We start from the raw sequence: 12,621 nt of genomic DNA on the forward strand, positions 1-12,621 counted from the left end.
TTTTATACCTTTCCTCCACAAGGAAAATCTTCGTTTTAATTCTAAGGACATGGCCAAAATGATCATCTAAAATGTCGTGAAGACAACAAAATTGTCCAAAACTGAAGAAAAGTTAACATATTTTTCCATAATCGACGAGGTGGCATCATTTGAACGTCAAACACAAAAACCAAGAGTGCTCACATCACGCCTGTGATGAACACAATACTACCCAACATATGCTCTGATACCAAACTGACACACCCCGACCCAGAAAGTCCACTTGGACCCTGAATCGAGCTGTGTTGGCCGACACCTGAAAGGTGACGAAGCCATAAAATGTGATAGTGTATAAAAAGTGAATAAATTTGAATCTAAAAGTGCCTAAATACCAGAGTGCGCTACGAGTAGGAGCGAACCCATTTCACACGCGATGTCAGAGCATAAGTAAGGTACAGTAGTGTGGGTAAGAATCATACCCTTAAAAGTAGCCACCAATACTAAGATTAGCTATATATCCTCGTCGATACGAACTCAGCAGTTAAAACCTGAAGGGGCCCAAAGCGGACAATATCGTGCTACGGTAGTGGAGTGGGCCTGGGAAGTAATCCCCCCCCCCCCGGGGCAGGATGTGACATATATATATATATATATATACACACACACATAAATATATATATATATATGTAAGTACACATTAGTCTGCTAATAAGCTAATTTGATAAATATTTGAATTTTTATTTAGAAACATATGTTCATCCATCCAAGCCATTTAATCAATTTCTAATTTTGGGGTCGAATATTTATTGAAAACTCGAGGCCAATTAAATATATATATATATATATATATGTAGGTACGCATCATCTGATAATAACATGTTTCTAAATGCTCAAGGTAATCATTATCTTGAATTGGTCAAAACTCCAAATGACTCCAAAACAAAACTGTTAAACACTTTAATGTTTTAGCACATTCAATCACATATATTAAACATTAGCCCGTTCTATCAACTATATTTTTCTCTCAAGTGAGGCATATATATATATATATATATATTATATGGCCCTTTGTAACCAAATATATCTCGGGATACTAAACCTAGTTAGAAACTATTTTTTCTTTTTTTTACTTTTACATATATTAAAATAAATGGTTAAATAGGTACCCATTTATAGCTGTGGGTAATACCCATAACTGCCCATTTAAATTTCACGGGTAAATAGTTATACCCATAACCGTTTATTTATCTAAATGGTTACCCATAAACGTAACCGTCAAATTTAAATGGGCGAACAACCGCGGTTACTCATAACCAATGGGTATTTGCCCATCCCTAGTGAGGATCCTCCTGACCAAACTCATCGGGCCGTTGAAATTTTATTCAACAGTTACAATTATTATAACTTTTAGAGAAGCCCCCAGTTTATAGCCGTTGGATAAAATTTCAACGGTCTGATGGGTTTGGTCAAGAGAATCCTCACCCTTTGCTGAGGAGAGGATCCTAATCTGCATGTTTTGATATGGGTCTAATGTATTGCACAGTCATAGGTAATGTCTAATAAGTAGAGCAATTAAAGTGTCCATAATTTGAAAACAAAATTGCACCGACTGTCGTTGAATGTTTTATTATGACTCTTCCAAAATTAACATGGAACTTTAAGTTACACATCAAATCTCATCATTTCATAAAAAAAATCTCATCTTTTTTAGTGTAAAATATATCGTTGTATTAAAATATAAAAAAACAAGTTACTCATCAAATCTCATCGTTTCATCAAAAACTCTATTTGACTCATGTTTTGAATTTTCCTCGCGATTCCTGCATATTAGTATCCAAATTTGAATTTGAATTCGAATGAAGCTATGAGAACTACAAGTAATTTTACATGTTTTCGTTGAGTCGTTTACAACACTAAGCTTCATTTTTGCTGGTATTTGTTACATGATTCGCGAGCATTATACATTGATTGTCTTATGTAAGTAATTGCTCAAGATGGTTTTACATTTATTGTGTTAGCTTCAGGGGATTTTAACATTACCAAGATGGAGGACTACATCTTACTATTAGAATCATGTAAAATTAATTATTCCACCATGATATGTAGTTACAATACGATATGTAGTTTAGGTTGTACAAGTACTTGTATTGCAGGTAGTTCAGACTATAAAAGTACTTATATAATAGGTATTTTAGATTATAAAAGATCAGTTGAAATCTAAGTTTATACCTACTAATATTATAATATGATAGGTAGTTTAGCTTGTATAAGTATTTGTATGACATGTAGTTTAGACTGTAAAAGTACTTATATGATAGGTAGTTTAGATTGTAAAAGATCAGCTGAAATCTGGGTTTATGCCGACTAATAGGGTACCTAAGTTGAAAAAAAAAATAGAAAAATAATATAACTAATAGCGAGGCCTCCCAAGAGATTTTTAGGTGTCCGAAATTTTGGAAATGTCCTAAATTAATTTTAGGAAATATGTGGTGCGAATAGAATGACTCTAACTTTGGAGCACATAGTTTTTTTGTGAAGACAAAAAAATTTGAAATTTTTAGCTTTAAGAAATATTTTACGCTGGAGTTAAGGAAAATATTGCAAAACATTTGAATGTGATCCTACTGATTATTAAGTCCTAAAACTATTTTTATTGATTCTTAAAGTGAGAAAATAGAAAAATATCTTTAAATTTAGGTTTTAAATCATTGATTACAAGTGTTTAAAAATGAATTATAATATATTTTGCATGGAAAAAATATATTTTGAAAAATATGAATATGATAGTTTGTTGTTATGGTAAGAGGAATAAAAGAAACATTAACAAAAATAAAAAACTGAAAAAAAAAATTGAAAAGGGAGAGATCGGTAAGATTATAGCGACGTTTTTTGGAATCAGTCGCTATGATTTTAGCGGTTATCCTCAAAGAGAATCGCTATTATAGTACCGATCGTATAATTTTTTTTTTCTTCCCCTTTTTTCATTGAATAGCTATAGTAGAGTAAAATTAATAGTAATCACAATGCAAAGTATCAACCTAACAACAAAAAGTGTTGACACATGGAGTCCTATTCATGGACCTAAATAAATAAATAACTAAAAATTGGACTAATCTAATTGTTAGGCCATAAAATTGGGAAAGGGATCCTTTCCGGATCTCTTCCACCAAATCCACCCAATCACCTAATTCAGACTCTTGAAATTTAGTCTAATGGCTAAAGTTATTATAACTTTTAAATGGGCCCCCTGTTTGTAACCGTTGGATCAAATTTCAAGGGCATGGATTGATTGATTAGATGGATTTGGTAGAAGGGATCCGGAGAGGATCTCTTTCCATAAAATTAGACCTATTTCAAGTTAGTTTATTTACACATAACAAAGTTGTAAGGAAGAAGTTAATTTAAACCACATATTAATGAAACTCTTTTTGTCAACTATAAGAGGGTGAAAAAACATTTTTGTCTTCCATCACAAAATAAAATTATGGACAATAAAGTAATTTGCACAAACTAAATTTTACAATTGTTTTTAAAAAGCATCATCTACATGTAATCCTAACAAATCACCTAGAAGAACTCTGGATTTTTACGGGTGTATTGTTTTATGAAACTTCGATTTTTTATGGCACTTATTTTCAAAACTTCGAGTTCGAGTTTAAGTACGAACTCTAAGTTCATGATACTTGCAAATAAACACAATATACATATGTAGTGAACGGGAATAGCTTTAGGACCTATGTGTGAAAATAATGAGTGACGACCCAAAATATGGGGCCGTCGTGGCTTGCTGGCCCAGAAGAGTGGTTGTTGGGTTGCTAGGCAAAAAAGGAGAAGTAAATGGGTTAACATATTATATACCTAATTATTGGGCTAAGAAGGAAAAGTGAAAAATAAGGCCTAACCCATGGGCTTGTTATTTCATGCGAGTCAAAAATAAAACAAGGCCCAAAAGAAAAAAAACAAGTGGGACGGTTTAGTGTATATGCCTAATTGGGTTGCGGGTCGACTACAGACAGCCCAGCTCCGTAAGAAAGATGATGCAAAACAGCTTTGTTTTGGACCTTAGAGTTTTGGAGCAAGAACGACTTGGTGGCTCGGGCAGCGCGGCTTCAGGATGCGGCTCCCATGTGTGTAGGGTTTGAAAAATCCCATTTTTTTCTTCTCTTATTCATACAATCTATAAAACATGGTTTCAATTTCAATATTTTTTCAACAATGATTGCTTGAAACATTCACCATGAAGCATGAACTCTAATTTTACTTTTTTTTTTTTTTTCAAATTATATATTCAGCTTAAATTTATTGTTCTTATAATTGTGGTGAATTGAATATGCGTGAATAAGAGAAGAAAAAATGGGATTTTTCAAACCCTACACGCATAGGAGCCGCAGCCTGAAGCCGCACTACCCGAGCCACCAAGTCGTTCCTGCTCCAAAACTCTAAGGTCCAACACAAAGCTATTTTGCATCATCTTTCTTACGGACCTGGGCTGCCTGCAGTCGACCTGCAACCCAATTGGGCATATACACCAAACCGTCCCACTTCTTTTTTTTCTTTTGGGCCTTGTTTTATTTTTAGCTCGCATGAAATAACAAGCTCATGGGTTAGGCCTTATTTTTTACTTTTCCTTCTTAGCCCAATAATTGGGTATATAATATGTTAACCCATTTACTTCTCCTTTGTTGTCTAGCAACCCAACAACCACTCTTTTGGCCCTGCAAGCCAAGACAGCCTCATATTTTGGGTCGTCACTCATTATTTTCATACATAGGTCCCGAAGTTATTCCCGTTCACTACATATGTATATTGTGTTTGTTTGCAGGTATCATGAACCTAGATTCGTACTTAAACTCGAACTTGAAGTTTTGAAAATATGTGCCATAGAAATTCAAAGTTTCATAAAACAATGCACCCGTAAAAATCCAGAGTTCTTGTAGGTGATTTGTTAGGATTACATGTAGATGATGCTTTTAAAAACAACTGTAAAATTTAGTTTGTGCAAATTACTTTATTGTCCATAATTTTATTTTGTGATAGAAGATAAAAATGTTTTTTCACCCTCTTATAGTTGACAAAAAGAGTTTCATTAATATGTGGTTTAAATTAACTTCTTCCTTACAAATCTATTATTTGTAAATAAACTAACTTGAAATAGGTCCAATTTTATGGAAAAATGTCATATCCGGATCCCTTCCACCAAATCCACCCAATCAATCAATGAATCCATGCCCTTGAAATTTGATCCAACAACTACAAACAGGGGGGCCCTTTAAAAGTTATAATAATTTTAGCCGTTGGACTAAATTTCAAGGGTCCGAATTAGATGATTAGGTGGATTTGGTGAAAGAGATCCGAAAATGATCCATTTCCTAATTTTATGGCCTAACAATTAGATTAGTCCAATTTTTAGTTATTTTTTTATTTAGGTCCATGAATAGGACTCCATGTGTCAGCACTTTTTGTTGTTAGGTTGATACTTTGCATTGTGATTACCATTAATTTTACTCTACTATATGTATTCAATGGAAAAAGAAAAAAAAAAAAGAAAATGATACGATCGGTACTTTGCTAGCTATTTTTCTTCGAGAATAATCGGTAAAACCATAGCGACTCATATAAGCAAAATTCGCTATAATCATACCGATCCCACCCTTTTCAATTTTTTTTTCTAATTTTTAATTTTGTTAATGTTTCTTTTATTTCTCTTACTATCATATTTATGTTTTTCAAAATATATTTTTTCCGTGCAAAATGTATTATAATTCATTTTTAAACACTTGTAATCAGTGATTTAAAATCTAAATTTAAAGATATTTTTCTATTTTCTCACTTTAAGAATCAATAAAAAATAGTTTTAGGACCTAATAATCGGTAGGATCACATCCAAAGGTTTTGCAATATTTTTCTTAACTCCAGCGCAAAATATTTCTTAAAGCTAAAAATTTCAATTTTTTTTTTTCTTCACAAAAAACTGTGTGCTATAAGCCAAAGTTAGAGTCATTCTATTTGCACCACATATTTTCTAAAATTAATTTAGGACATTTCCAAAATTTCGGACACCTATACATCTCTTGGGAGGCCTCGCTATTAGTTATGTTATTTTTCTATTTTTTTTTTCAACTTAGGTACCCTATTAGTCGGCATAAACCTAGATTTCAGCTGATCTTTTACAATCTAAACTACCTATCATATAAGTACTTTTACAGTCTAAACTACATGTCATATAAGTACTTGTACAAACTAAACTACCTATCATATTATAATATTAGTCAGCATAAACTTAGATTTCAACTGATCTTTTATAATCTAAACTACCTATTATATAAGTACTTTTACAGTCTGAACTACCTGCCATACAAGTACTTGTACAAGCTAAACTACCTATCGTATTGTAACTAACTATCATGGTGGAATAAGTAATTTTACATGATTCTAACAGTAAGATGTAGTCCTCCATCTTGGTAATGTTAAAATCCCCTGAAGCTAACACAATCAATGTCAAAAGTCTCTTGAGCAATTACTTACATAAGACAATCAATGTATAATGCTCGTGAATCATGTAATAAATACCAGTAAAGAATGAAGCTTACTATTGTAAACGACTCAACGAAAACATATAAAATTACTTGTAGTTCTCATAGCTTCATGTGAATTCAAATTCAAATTTGGATACTAATCTGCAGGAATCGCGAGGAAAATTCAAAACATGAGTCGGATAGAGTTTTTGATGAAATAATGAGATTTGATGAGTAATTTTTTTTATTTTAATACAACGATATATTTTACACTAAAAAAGATGAGAGTTTTTTATGAAATGATGAGATTTGATGAGTAATTTTTTTTATTTTAATACAACAATATATTTTACACGAAAAAAGATGAGAGTTTTTTATGAAATGATGAGATTTGATGCGTAACTTAAAGTTCCATGTTAATTCTTGAAGAGTTATGATAAAACATTCAACGACAGTCGATGCAATTTTGTTTTCAAATTATGGACACTTTAATTGCTCTACTTATTAGACCCTACCTATGACTGTGCAATACATTAGACCCATATCAAAACATGCGGATTAGGATCCTCTCCTGAGCATGAACTCTAATTTTACGTTTTTTTTTTTTTTTTTTTTTTTTCAAGTTATAGATTCAGCTTAAATGTATTGTTCTTATAATTGTGGTGAATTGAATATGCGTGAATAAGAGAAGAAAAAAATGGGATTTTTCAAACCCTACACGCATAGGAGCCGCAGCTTGAAGCCGCGCTGCCCGAGCCACCAAGTCTTTCCTGCTCCAAAACTCTAAGGTCCAACACAAAGCTGTTTTGCATCACCTTTCTTACGGACCTGGGCTGCCTGCAGTCGACCTGCAACCCAATTGGGCATATACACCAAATCGTCCCACTTCTTTTTTTTTGTTTTTGGGCCTTGTTTTATTTTTAGCTCGCATGAAATAATAAGCTCATGGGTTAGGCTTTGTTTTTCACTTTTCCTTCTTAGCCCAATAATTGGGTATATAATATGTTAACCCATTTACTTCTCTTTTGTTGTCTAGCAACCCAACAACCACTCTTTTGGCTCTGCAAGCCACGACAGCCCCATATTTTGGGTCGTCGTTCATTATTTTCATACATAGGTCCCGAAGTTATTCCCGTTCACTACATATGTATATTATGTTTGTTTGCAGGTATCATGAACCTAGATTCGTACTTAAACTCGAACTTGAAGTTTTGAAAATATGTGCTATAGAAATTCAAAGTTTCATAAAACAATACACCCGTAAAAATCCAGAGTTCTTGTAGGTGATTTATTAGGATTACATGTAGATGATGCTTTTAAAAACAACTGTAAATTTTAGTTTGTGCAAATTACTTTATTGTCCATAATTTTATTTTGTGATAGAAGATAAAAATGTTTTTTCACCCTCTTATAGTTGACAAAAAGAGTTTCATTAATATGTGGTTTAAATTAACTTCTTCCTTACAAATCCATTATTTGTAAATAAACTAACTTGAAATAGGTCCAATTTTATGGAAAAAGGTCATATCCGGATCCCTTCCACCAAATCCACCCAATCAATCAATCAATCTATGCCCTTGAAATTTGATCCAACAACTACAAACAGGGGGGCCCTTTTAAAGTTATAATAATTTTAGCCGTTGGACTAAATTTCAAGGGTCCGAATTAGATGATTAGGTGGATTTGGTGAAAGAGATCCGAAAAGGATCCCTTTCCTAATTTTATGGCCTAACAATTAGATTAGTCCAATTTTTAGTTATTTTTTTATTTAGGTCCATGAATAGGACTCCATGTGTCAGCACTTTTTGTTGTTAGGTTGATACTTTGCATTGTGATTACTATTAATTTTACTCTACTATATGTATTCAATGGAAAAAGGAAAAAAAAATAGAAAATGATACGATCGGTACTTTGCTAGCTATTTTCTTCGAGAATAATCGGTAAAGTCATAGCGACTTATAAAAGCAAAAGTCGCTATAATCGTACCGATCCCACCCTTTTTAATTTTTTTTTTCAGTTTTTTTTTTTAATTTTTAATTTTGTTAATGTTTCTTTTATTTCTCTTACTATCATATTTATGTTTTTCAAAATATATTTTTTCCGTGCAAAATGTATTATAATTCAGTTTAAAACACTTGTAATCAGTGATTTAAAACCTAAATTTAAAGATATTTTTCTCTTTTCTCACTTTAAGAAGCAATACAAAATAGTTTTAGGACCTAATAATCGGTAGGATCACATCCAAAGGTTTTGCAATATTTTTCTTAACTCCAGTGCAAAATATTTCTTAAAGCTAAAAATTTCAATTTTTTTTTTCTTCACAAAAAACTGTGTGCTATAAGCCAAAGTTAGAGTCATTCTATTTGCACCACATATTTTCTAAAATTAATTTAGGACATTTCCAAAATTTCGGACACCTATACATCTCTTGGGAGGCCTCGCTATTAGTTATGTTATTTTTCTATTTTTTTTTTCAACTTAGGTACCCTATTAGTCTGCATAAACCTAGATTTCAACTGATCTTTTACAATCTAAACTACCTATCATATTATAATATTAGTCAGCATAAACTTAGATTTCAACTGATCTTTTATAATCTAAACTACCTATTATATAAGTACTTTTACAGTCTGAACTACCTGCCATACAAGTACTTGTACAAGCTAAACTACCTATCATATTGTAACTAACTATCATGATGGAATTAGTAATTTTACATGATTCTAACAGTAAGATGTAGTCCTCCATCTTGGTAATGTTAAAATCCCCTGAAGCTAACACAATCAATGTCAAAAGCCTCTTGAGCAATTACTTACATAAGACAATCAATGTATAATGCTCGTGAATCATGTAATAAATACCAGCAAAAAATGAAGCTTACTATTGTAAACGACTCAACGAAAACATATAAAATTACTTGTAGTTCTCATAGTTTCATGTGAATTCAAATTCAAATTTGGATACTAATCTGCAGGAATCGCGAGGAAAATTCAAAACATGAGTCGGATAGAGTTTTTGATGAAATGATGAGATTTGATGAGTAATTTTTCTTATTTTAATACAATGATATATTTTACACTAAAAAAGATGAGAGTTTTTTTATGAAATGATGAGATTTGATGTGTAACTTAAAGTTCCAAGTTAATTCTGGAAGAGTCATGATAAAACATTCAACGACAGTCGATGCAATTTTGTTTTCAAATTATGGACACTTTAATTGCTCTACTTATTAGACCCTACCTATGACTGTGCAATACATTAGACCCATATCAAAACATGCGGATCAGGATCCTCTCCTGAGCAAAAGGTGAGGATTCTCCTGACCAAGCCCATCGGACCGTTGAAATTTTATCCAACGGCTACAAACAGGGGCCCCTCTAAAAGTTATAATAATTGTAGCCGTTAGATAAAATTTCAACTGACCATGGCAATTCAGGGGGAAGAAAGAGTGCTAAGTACTCCGTAGCTCTCCAGAATCTTTTGCTAGAGGAGATCACTGAAGCAAGTGAATCGTAGTGTATCGAATTCAGGCTCAAAATTGGTCCAGGCTCCATGACTTTTGATCCTTGCATTATGTCAGAGTTAATATCAGCTTCACCTTCATTATTTTTTATCACACTCGGAGTTCTGTAAAAATCCTTTGGGTTCTCTGTGATGTGCGTTCTCTGAAACATGATCTGATCAGTTTTTCGAGTTTCCAGAAGCAAATTAGTACATCTTTTGTTAGTTCAAATACATGGAGAACATACTGATTCATCAATTTATACGGTTTCGGAGAGTTGTAATTTTTCAAAAATTGAACAACAAAAGTATGGAGCTAATAGTTTGTACCGGGTTTATTACTGTTTCATGTACATAAATATTCAAGAACCATGCCAACTACTCTTCCAAGTAGTAATTATTCGTAGATTATTACAGTCAGCAGTAAAAACTGAGAACAGACGCTCATGGAGGGGCCTAGTTTACCCCTCTCTGATACTCTGGCTCACAGAATTCTCCTCCCAGATCATCACAAGCCTCCCCAGGAAAGACCCTGCAGCAATCATTAAGATAATGAATTTATTAACCATAACACGAAAATTCGAGATCTTAAACCTTTTGAAGATGAGTTTTACTAAAATTGATCGCTCTTACGTCTTGGGACTGTCATACTCTAGATAATCTCTATCCAGCTGCTCAGAAACAGTCCTGGCTGTGTTGCTCCTGCCCTCTTCCGGTTTGAGCTTCACTTCGGGATACATTTCGGCATCACAAGCTTCTCCTCCGACTGTTTCGCAAGCCTCTGCCGGGAAAACACTGCAGAATCCACAATCAACGTTTGAAAAAATCAATCGGAAAATTAAGACCAAGACAGATTCAGAAAAAAAAGAATTGACTTACGAAGTGATGGAGCTGTAATCGACAGATGCAGGATCGCCGCCTGTCACATTGGTTGCCCTCAGGGGAGGGCACCTTGAGGGCTGTAGTGGCCTCGGAAGGGAGCCGCATGGCAAGGCCGGGGACTTGGTGGTTACAAAAGCAAGAGGTGATACTGATGAAATTGGTGAGAGACGTAGAGTGGCCTGCATTTTGATGGCTTGTAATTTAGAAGTTGGGTTTAATTTGCTGAGTCTAAAGAGGGGCGAAGTTCCAGCCAAACTATATAGCATCAGCTTTGGGACATGACTTGGATGGGATATTGGATAAGGTGGCAAAGATTTTTTGAGAAAAGATAAGGTCATAACTTCTTGGTGCACCATTAAACGTTGAAAAATACCCATGAAATTGGACTTTTCTTCCTCATTTCTTCTCCATATCTTCCCTTTTTTGGGAATTAATTTATGCAATATTATTTTTTTCTCTTTTCGCACATCATGTTTATTATACTATCACTTGATACTTCTTTATTTATTTTTATTTTTTGGAAGCAAATCACTTGATACTTCTTTAAGATCAAAACAAAGCAGAAAGCGAAAGGAGAGTGTGAAAATCACCTAACATTTTTTTAGGTGTAATTGGATTAGATAGAACCCACAAAAGAAAGCCATGAGGGTGACAAAAAGCTCCATGGCTTTGGATATTGGCCGAGACCCGACCCTAATGAGGTGGTTATATGGAGCTGGATATGGAGTGGTGATGGTTTGGCATCTCTCAATTTGAACCCGACCCGATTATGTATTTGTATTACTATAATTTTTAGTGTCTCGATTTTTTTTTTTTTTTTTTTGTTCAATAAGTCTTTCGACGTGGAATGATGATCATTCAACGGATTATAGGTTGCTATTACAGTTGTGTGAATTATTTTTAATGTTATCTACTTTTTTATTAATTTTAATAGGTTTACGTACTCACACTAGTTGATTATCGATTAACTTTTCTTGAATGGTTATAGTTTAGAGATAAATTTTTTATCATAGGCGGGTTGGCGGGTGCTGTTTAGAGGTTTCTGCCCATGTGGATGCGGAGATGGGGAATTCCCGTTCAAAAATAATGATTATGGATGAGTTTTAGGGAAAAGGATTCGGGGATCCCGTTATCATGTTTATTTATCGTATATTATGCGGTTATTTTTCGTTAGGTACTATTTATATTAAATTTAAAATTTAAAATTTAAAATGATTTCTGACTGCACGATTCACGATGTACAAAAAATGAAAATGATTAGGGGGAGAAAAATCACCAACAGAGACGGAGATGAACGGAGCACCAATTCCCGCCCCGCCCTGTTGCCATCCCTATATATACCGCGCTGAGGCCCAAACAACTATGTAGGCGATGAAAGAAAGGAAAAAGAGACTTACATGTCCTCCCATATGGAACTTTTGTTTTCTTGGTGTTACAGCGGGGCTATACAAGCCCGAATCAAAAGACAAACCAAAGACTAAACAAATAGCTCTCTGTCTAGAAACCTCAGAAAGATCATTCATAAAGACAGACTGGAGAAAAGGGGAGGGTGCTCAAACCAGCTGCATCCTAGGTCAAAAGGATGACTCAGTTTGGCTACCTACCATGTTGAAACTGCAAATGATCGAAAAGATTGAACAAACGGAGACAACCATTAATCAAACAGCCAAAGGGTGGCGATTCTAAAAAGAGAAATGCTAAGGAGACTTGCACACTCTTGGGAAGGAAAACATGAATATGAATA

The 12,621-nt window shown here is 33.7% G+C and overlaps 1 protein-coding gene across 1 annotated transcript; it reads right to left on the reverse strand.

Moving 5' to 3' along the window:
- Positions 1-10,304: 10,304 nt before the first annotated feature.
- LOC137731102 (light-regulated protein 1, chloroplastic) lies at positions 10,305-11,154 on the reverse strand. The gene is made up of 3 exons (XM_068470181.2): positions 10,875-11,154; positions 10,629-10,790; positions 10,305-10,527 (listed from the first exon to the last, which is right to left on the reverse strand). Exons 1-3 carry the CDS (start codon positions 11,141-11,143, stop codon positions 10,452-10,454), a joined length of 507 nt encoding a protein of 168 aa, XP_068326282.2. The 5' UTR covers positions 11,144-11,154; the 3' UTR covers positions 10,305-10,451.
- Positions 11,155-12,621: the final 1,467 nt, after the last annotated feature.

Source organism: Pyrus communis, chromosome 16, assembly GCF_041283825.1.
Source record: "Pyrus communis isolate YQ-2024b chromosome 16, ASM4128382v1, whole genome shotgun sequence".
In the NCBI taxonomy this organism is placed as follows: Eukaryota; Viridiplantae; Streptophyta; class Magnoliopsida; order Rosales; family Rosaceae; genus Pyrus; species Pyrus communis.

What these genes read in the sequence shown, in the direction of transcription:
- LOC137731102 (XM_068470181.2), bottom strand. Translation starts at nt 11,143, where the DNA reads ATGCTATATAGTTTGGCTGGAACTTCGCCCCTCTTTAGACTCAGCAAA. An exon ending in GATTACAGCTCCATCACTTC is followed by an intron (nt 10,791 to 10,874) that starts GTAAGTCAATTC and finishes TGGATTCTGCAG; the next exon opens with TGTTTTCCCGGCAGAGGCTT. An exon ending in GAGTATGACAGTCCCAAGAC is followed by an intron (nt 10,528 to 10,628) that starts GTAAGAGCGATC and finishes TGATTGCTGCAG; the next exon opens with GGTCTTTCCTGGGGAGGCTT.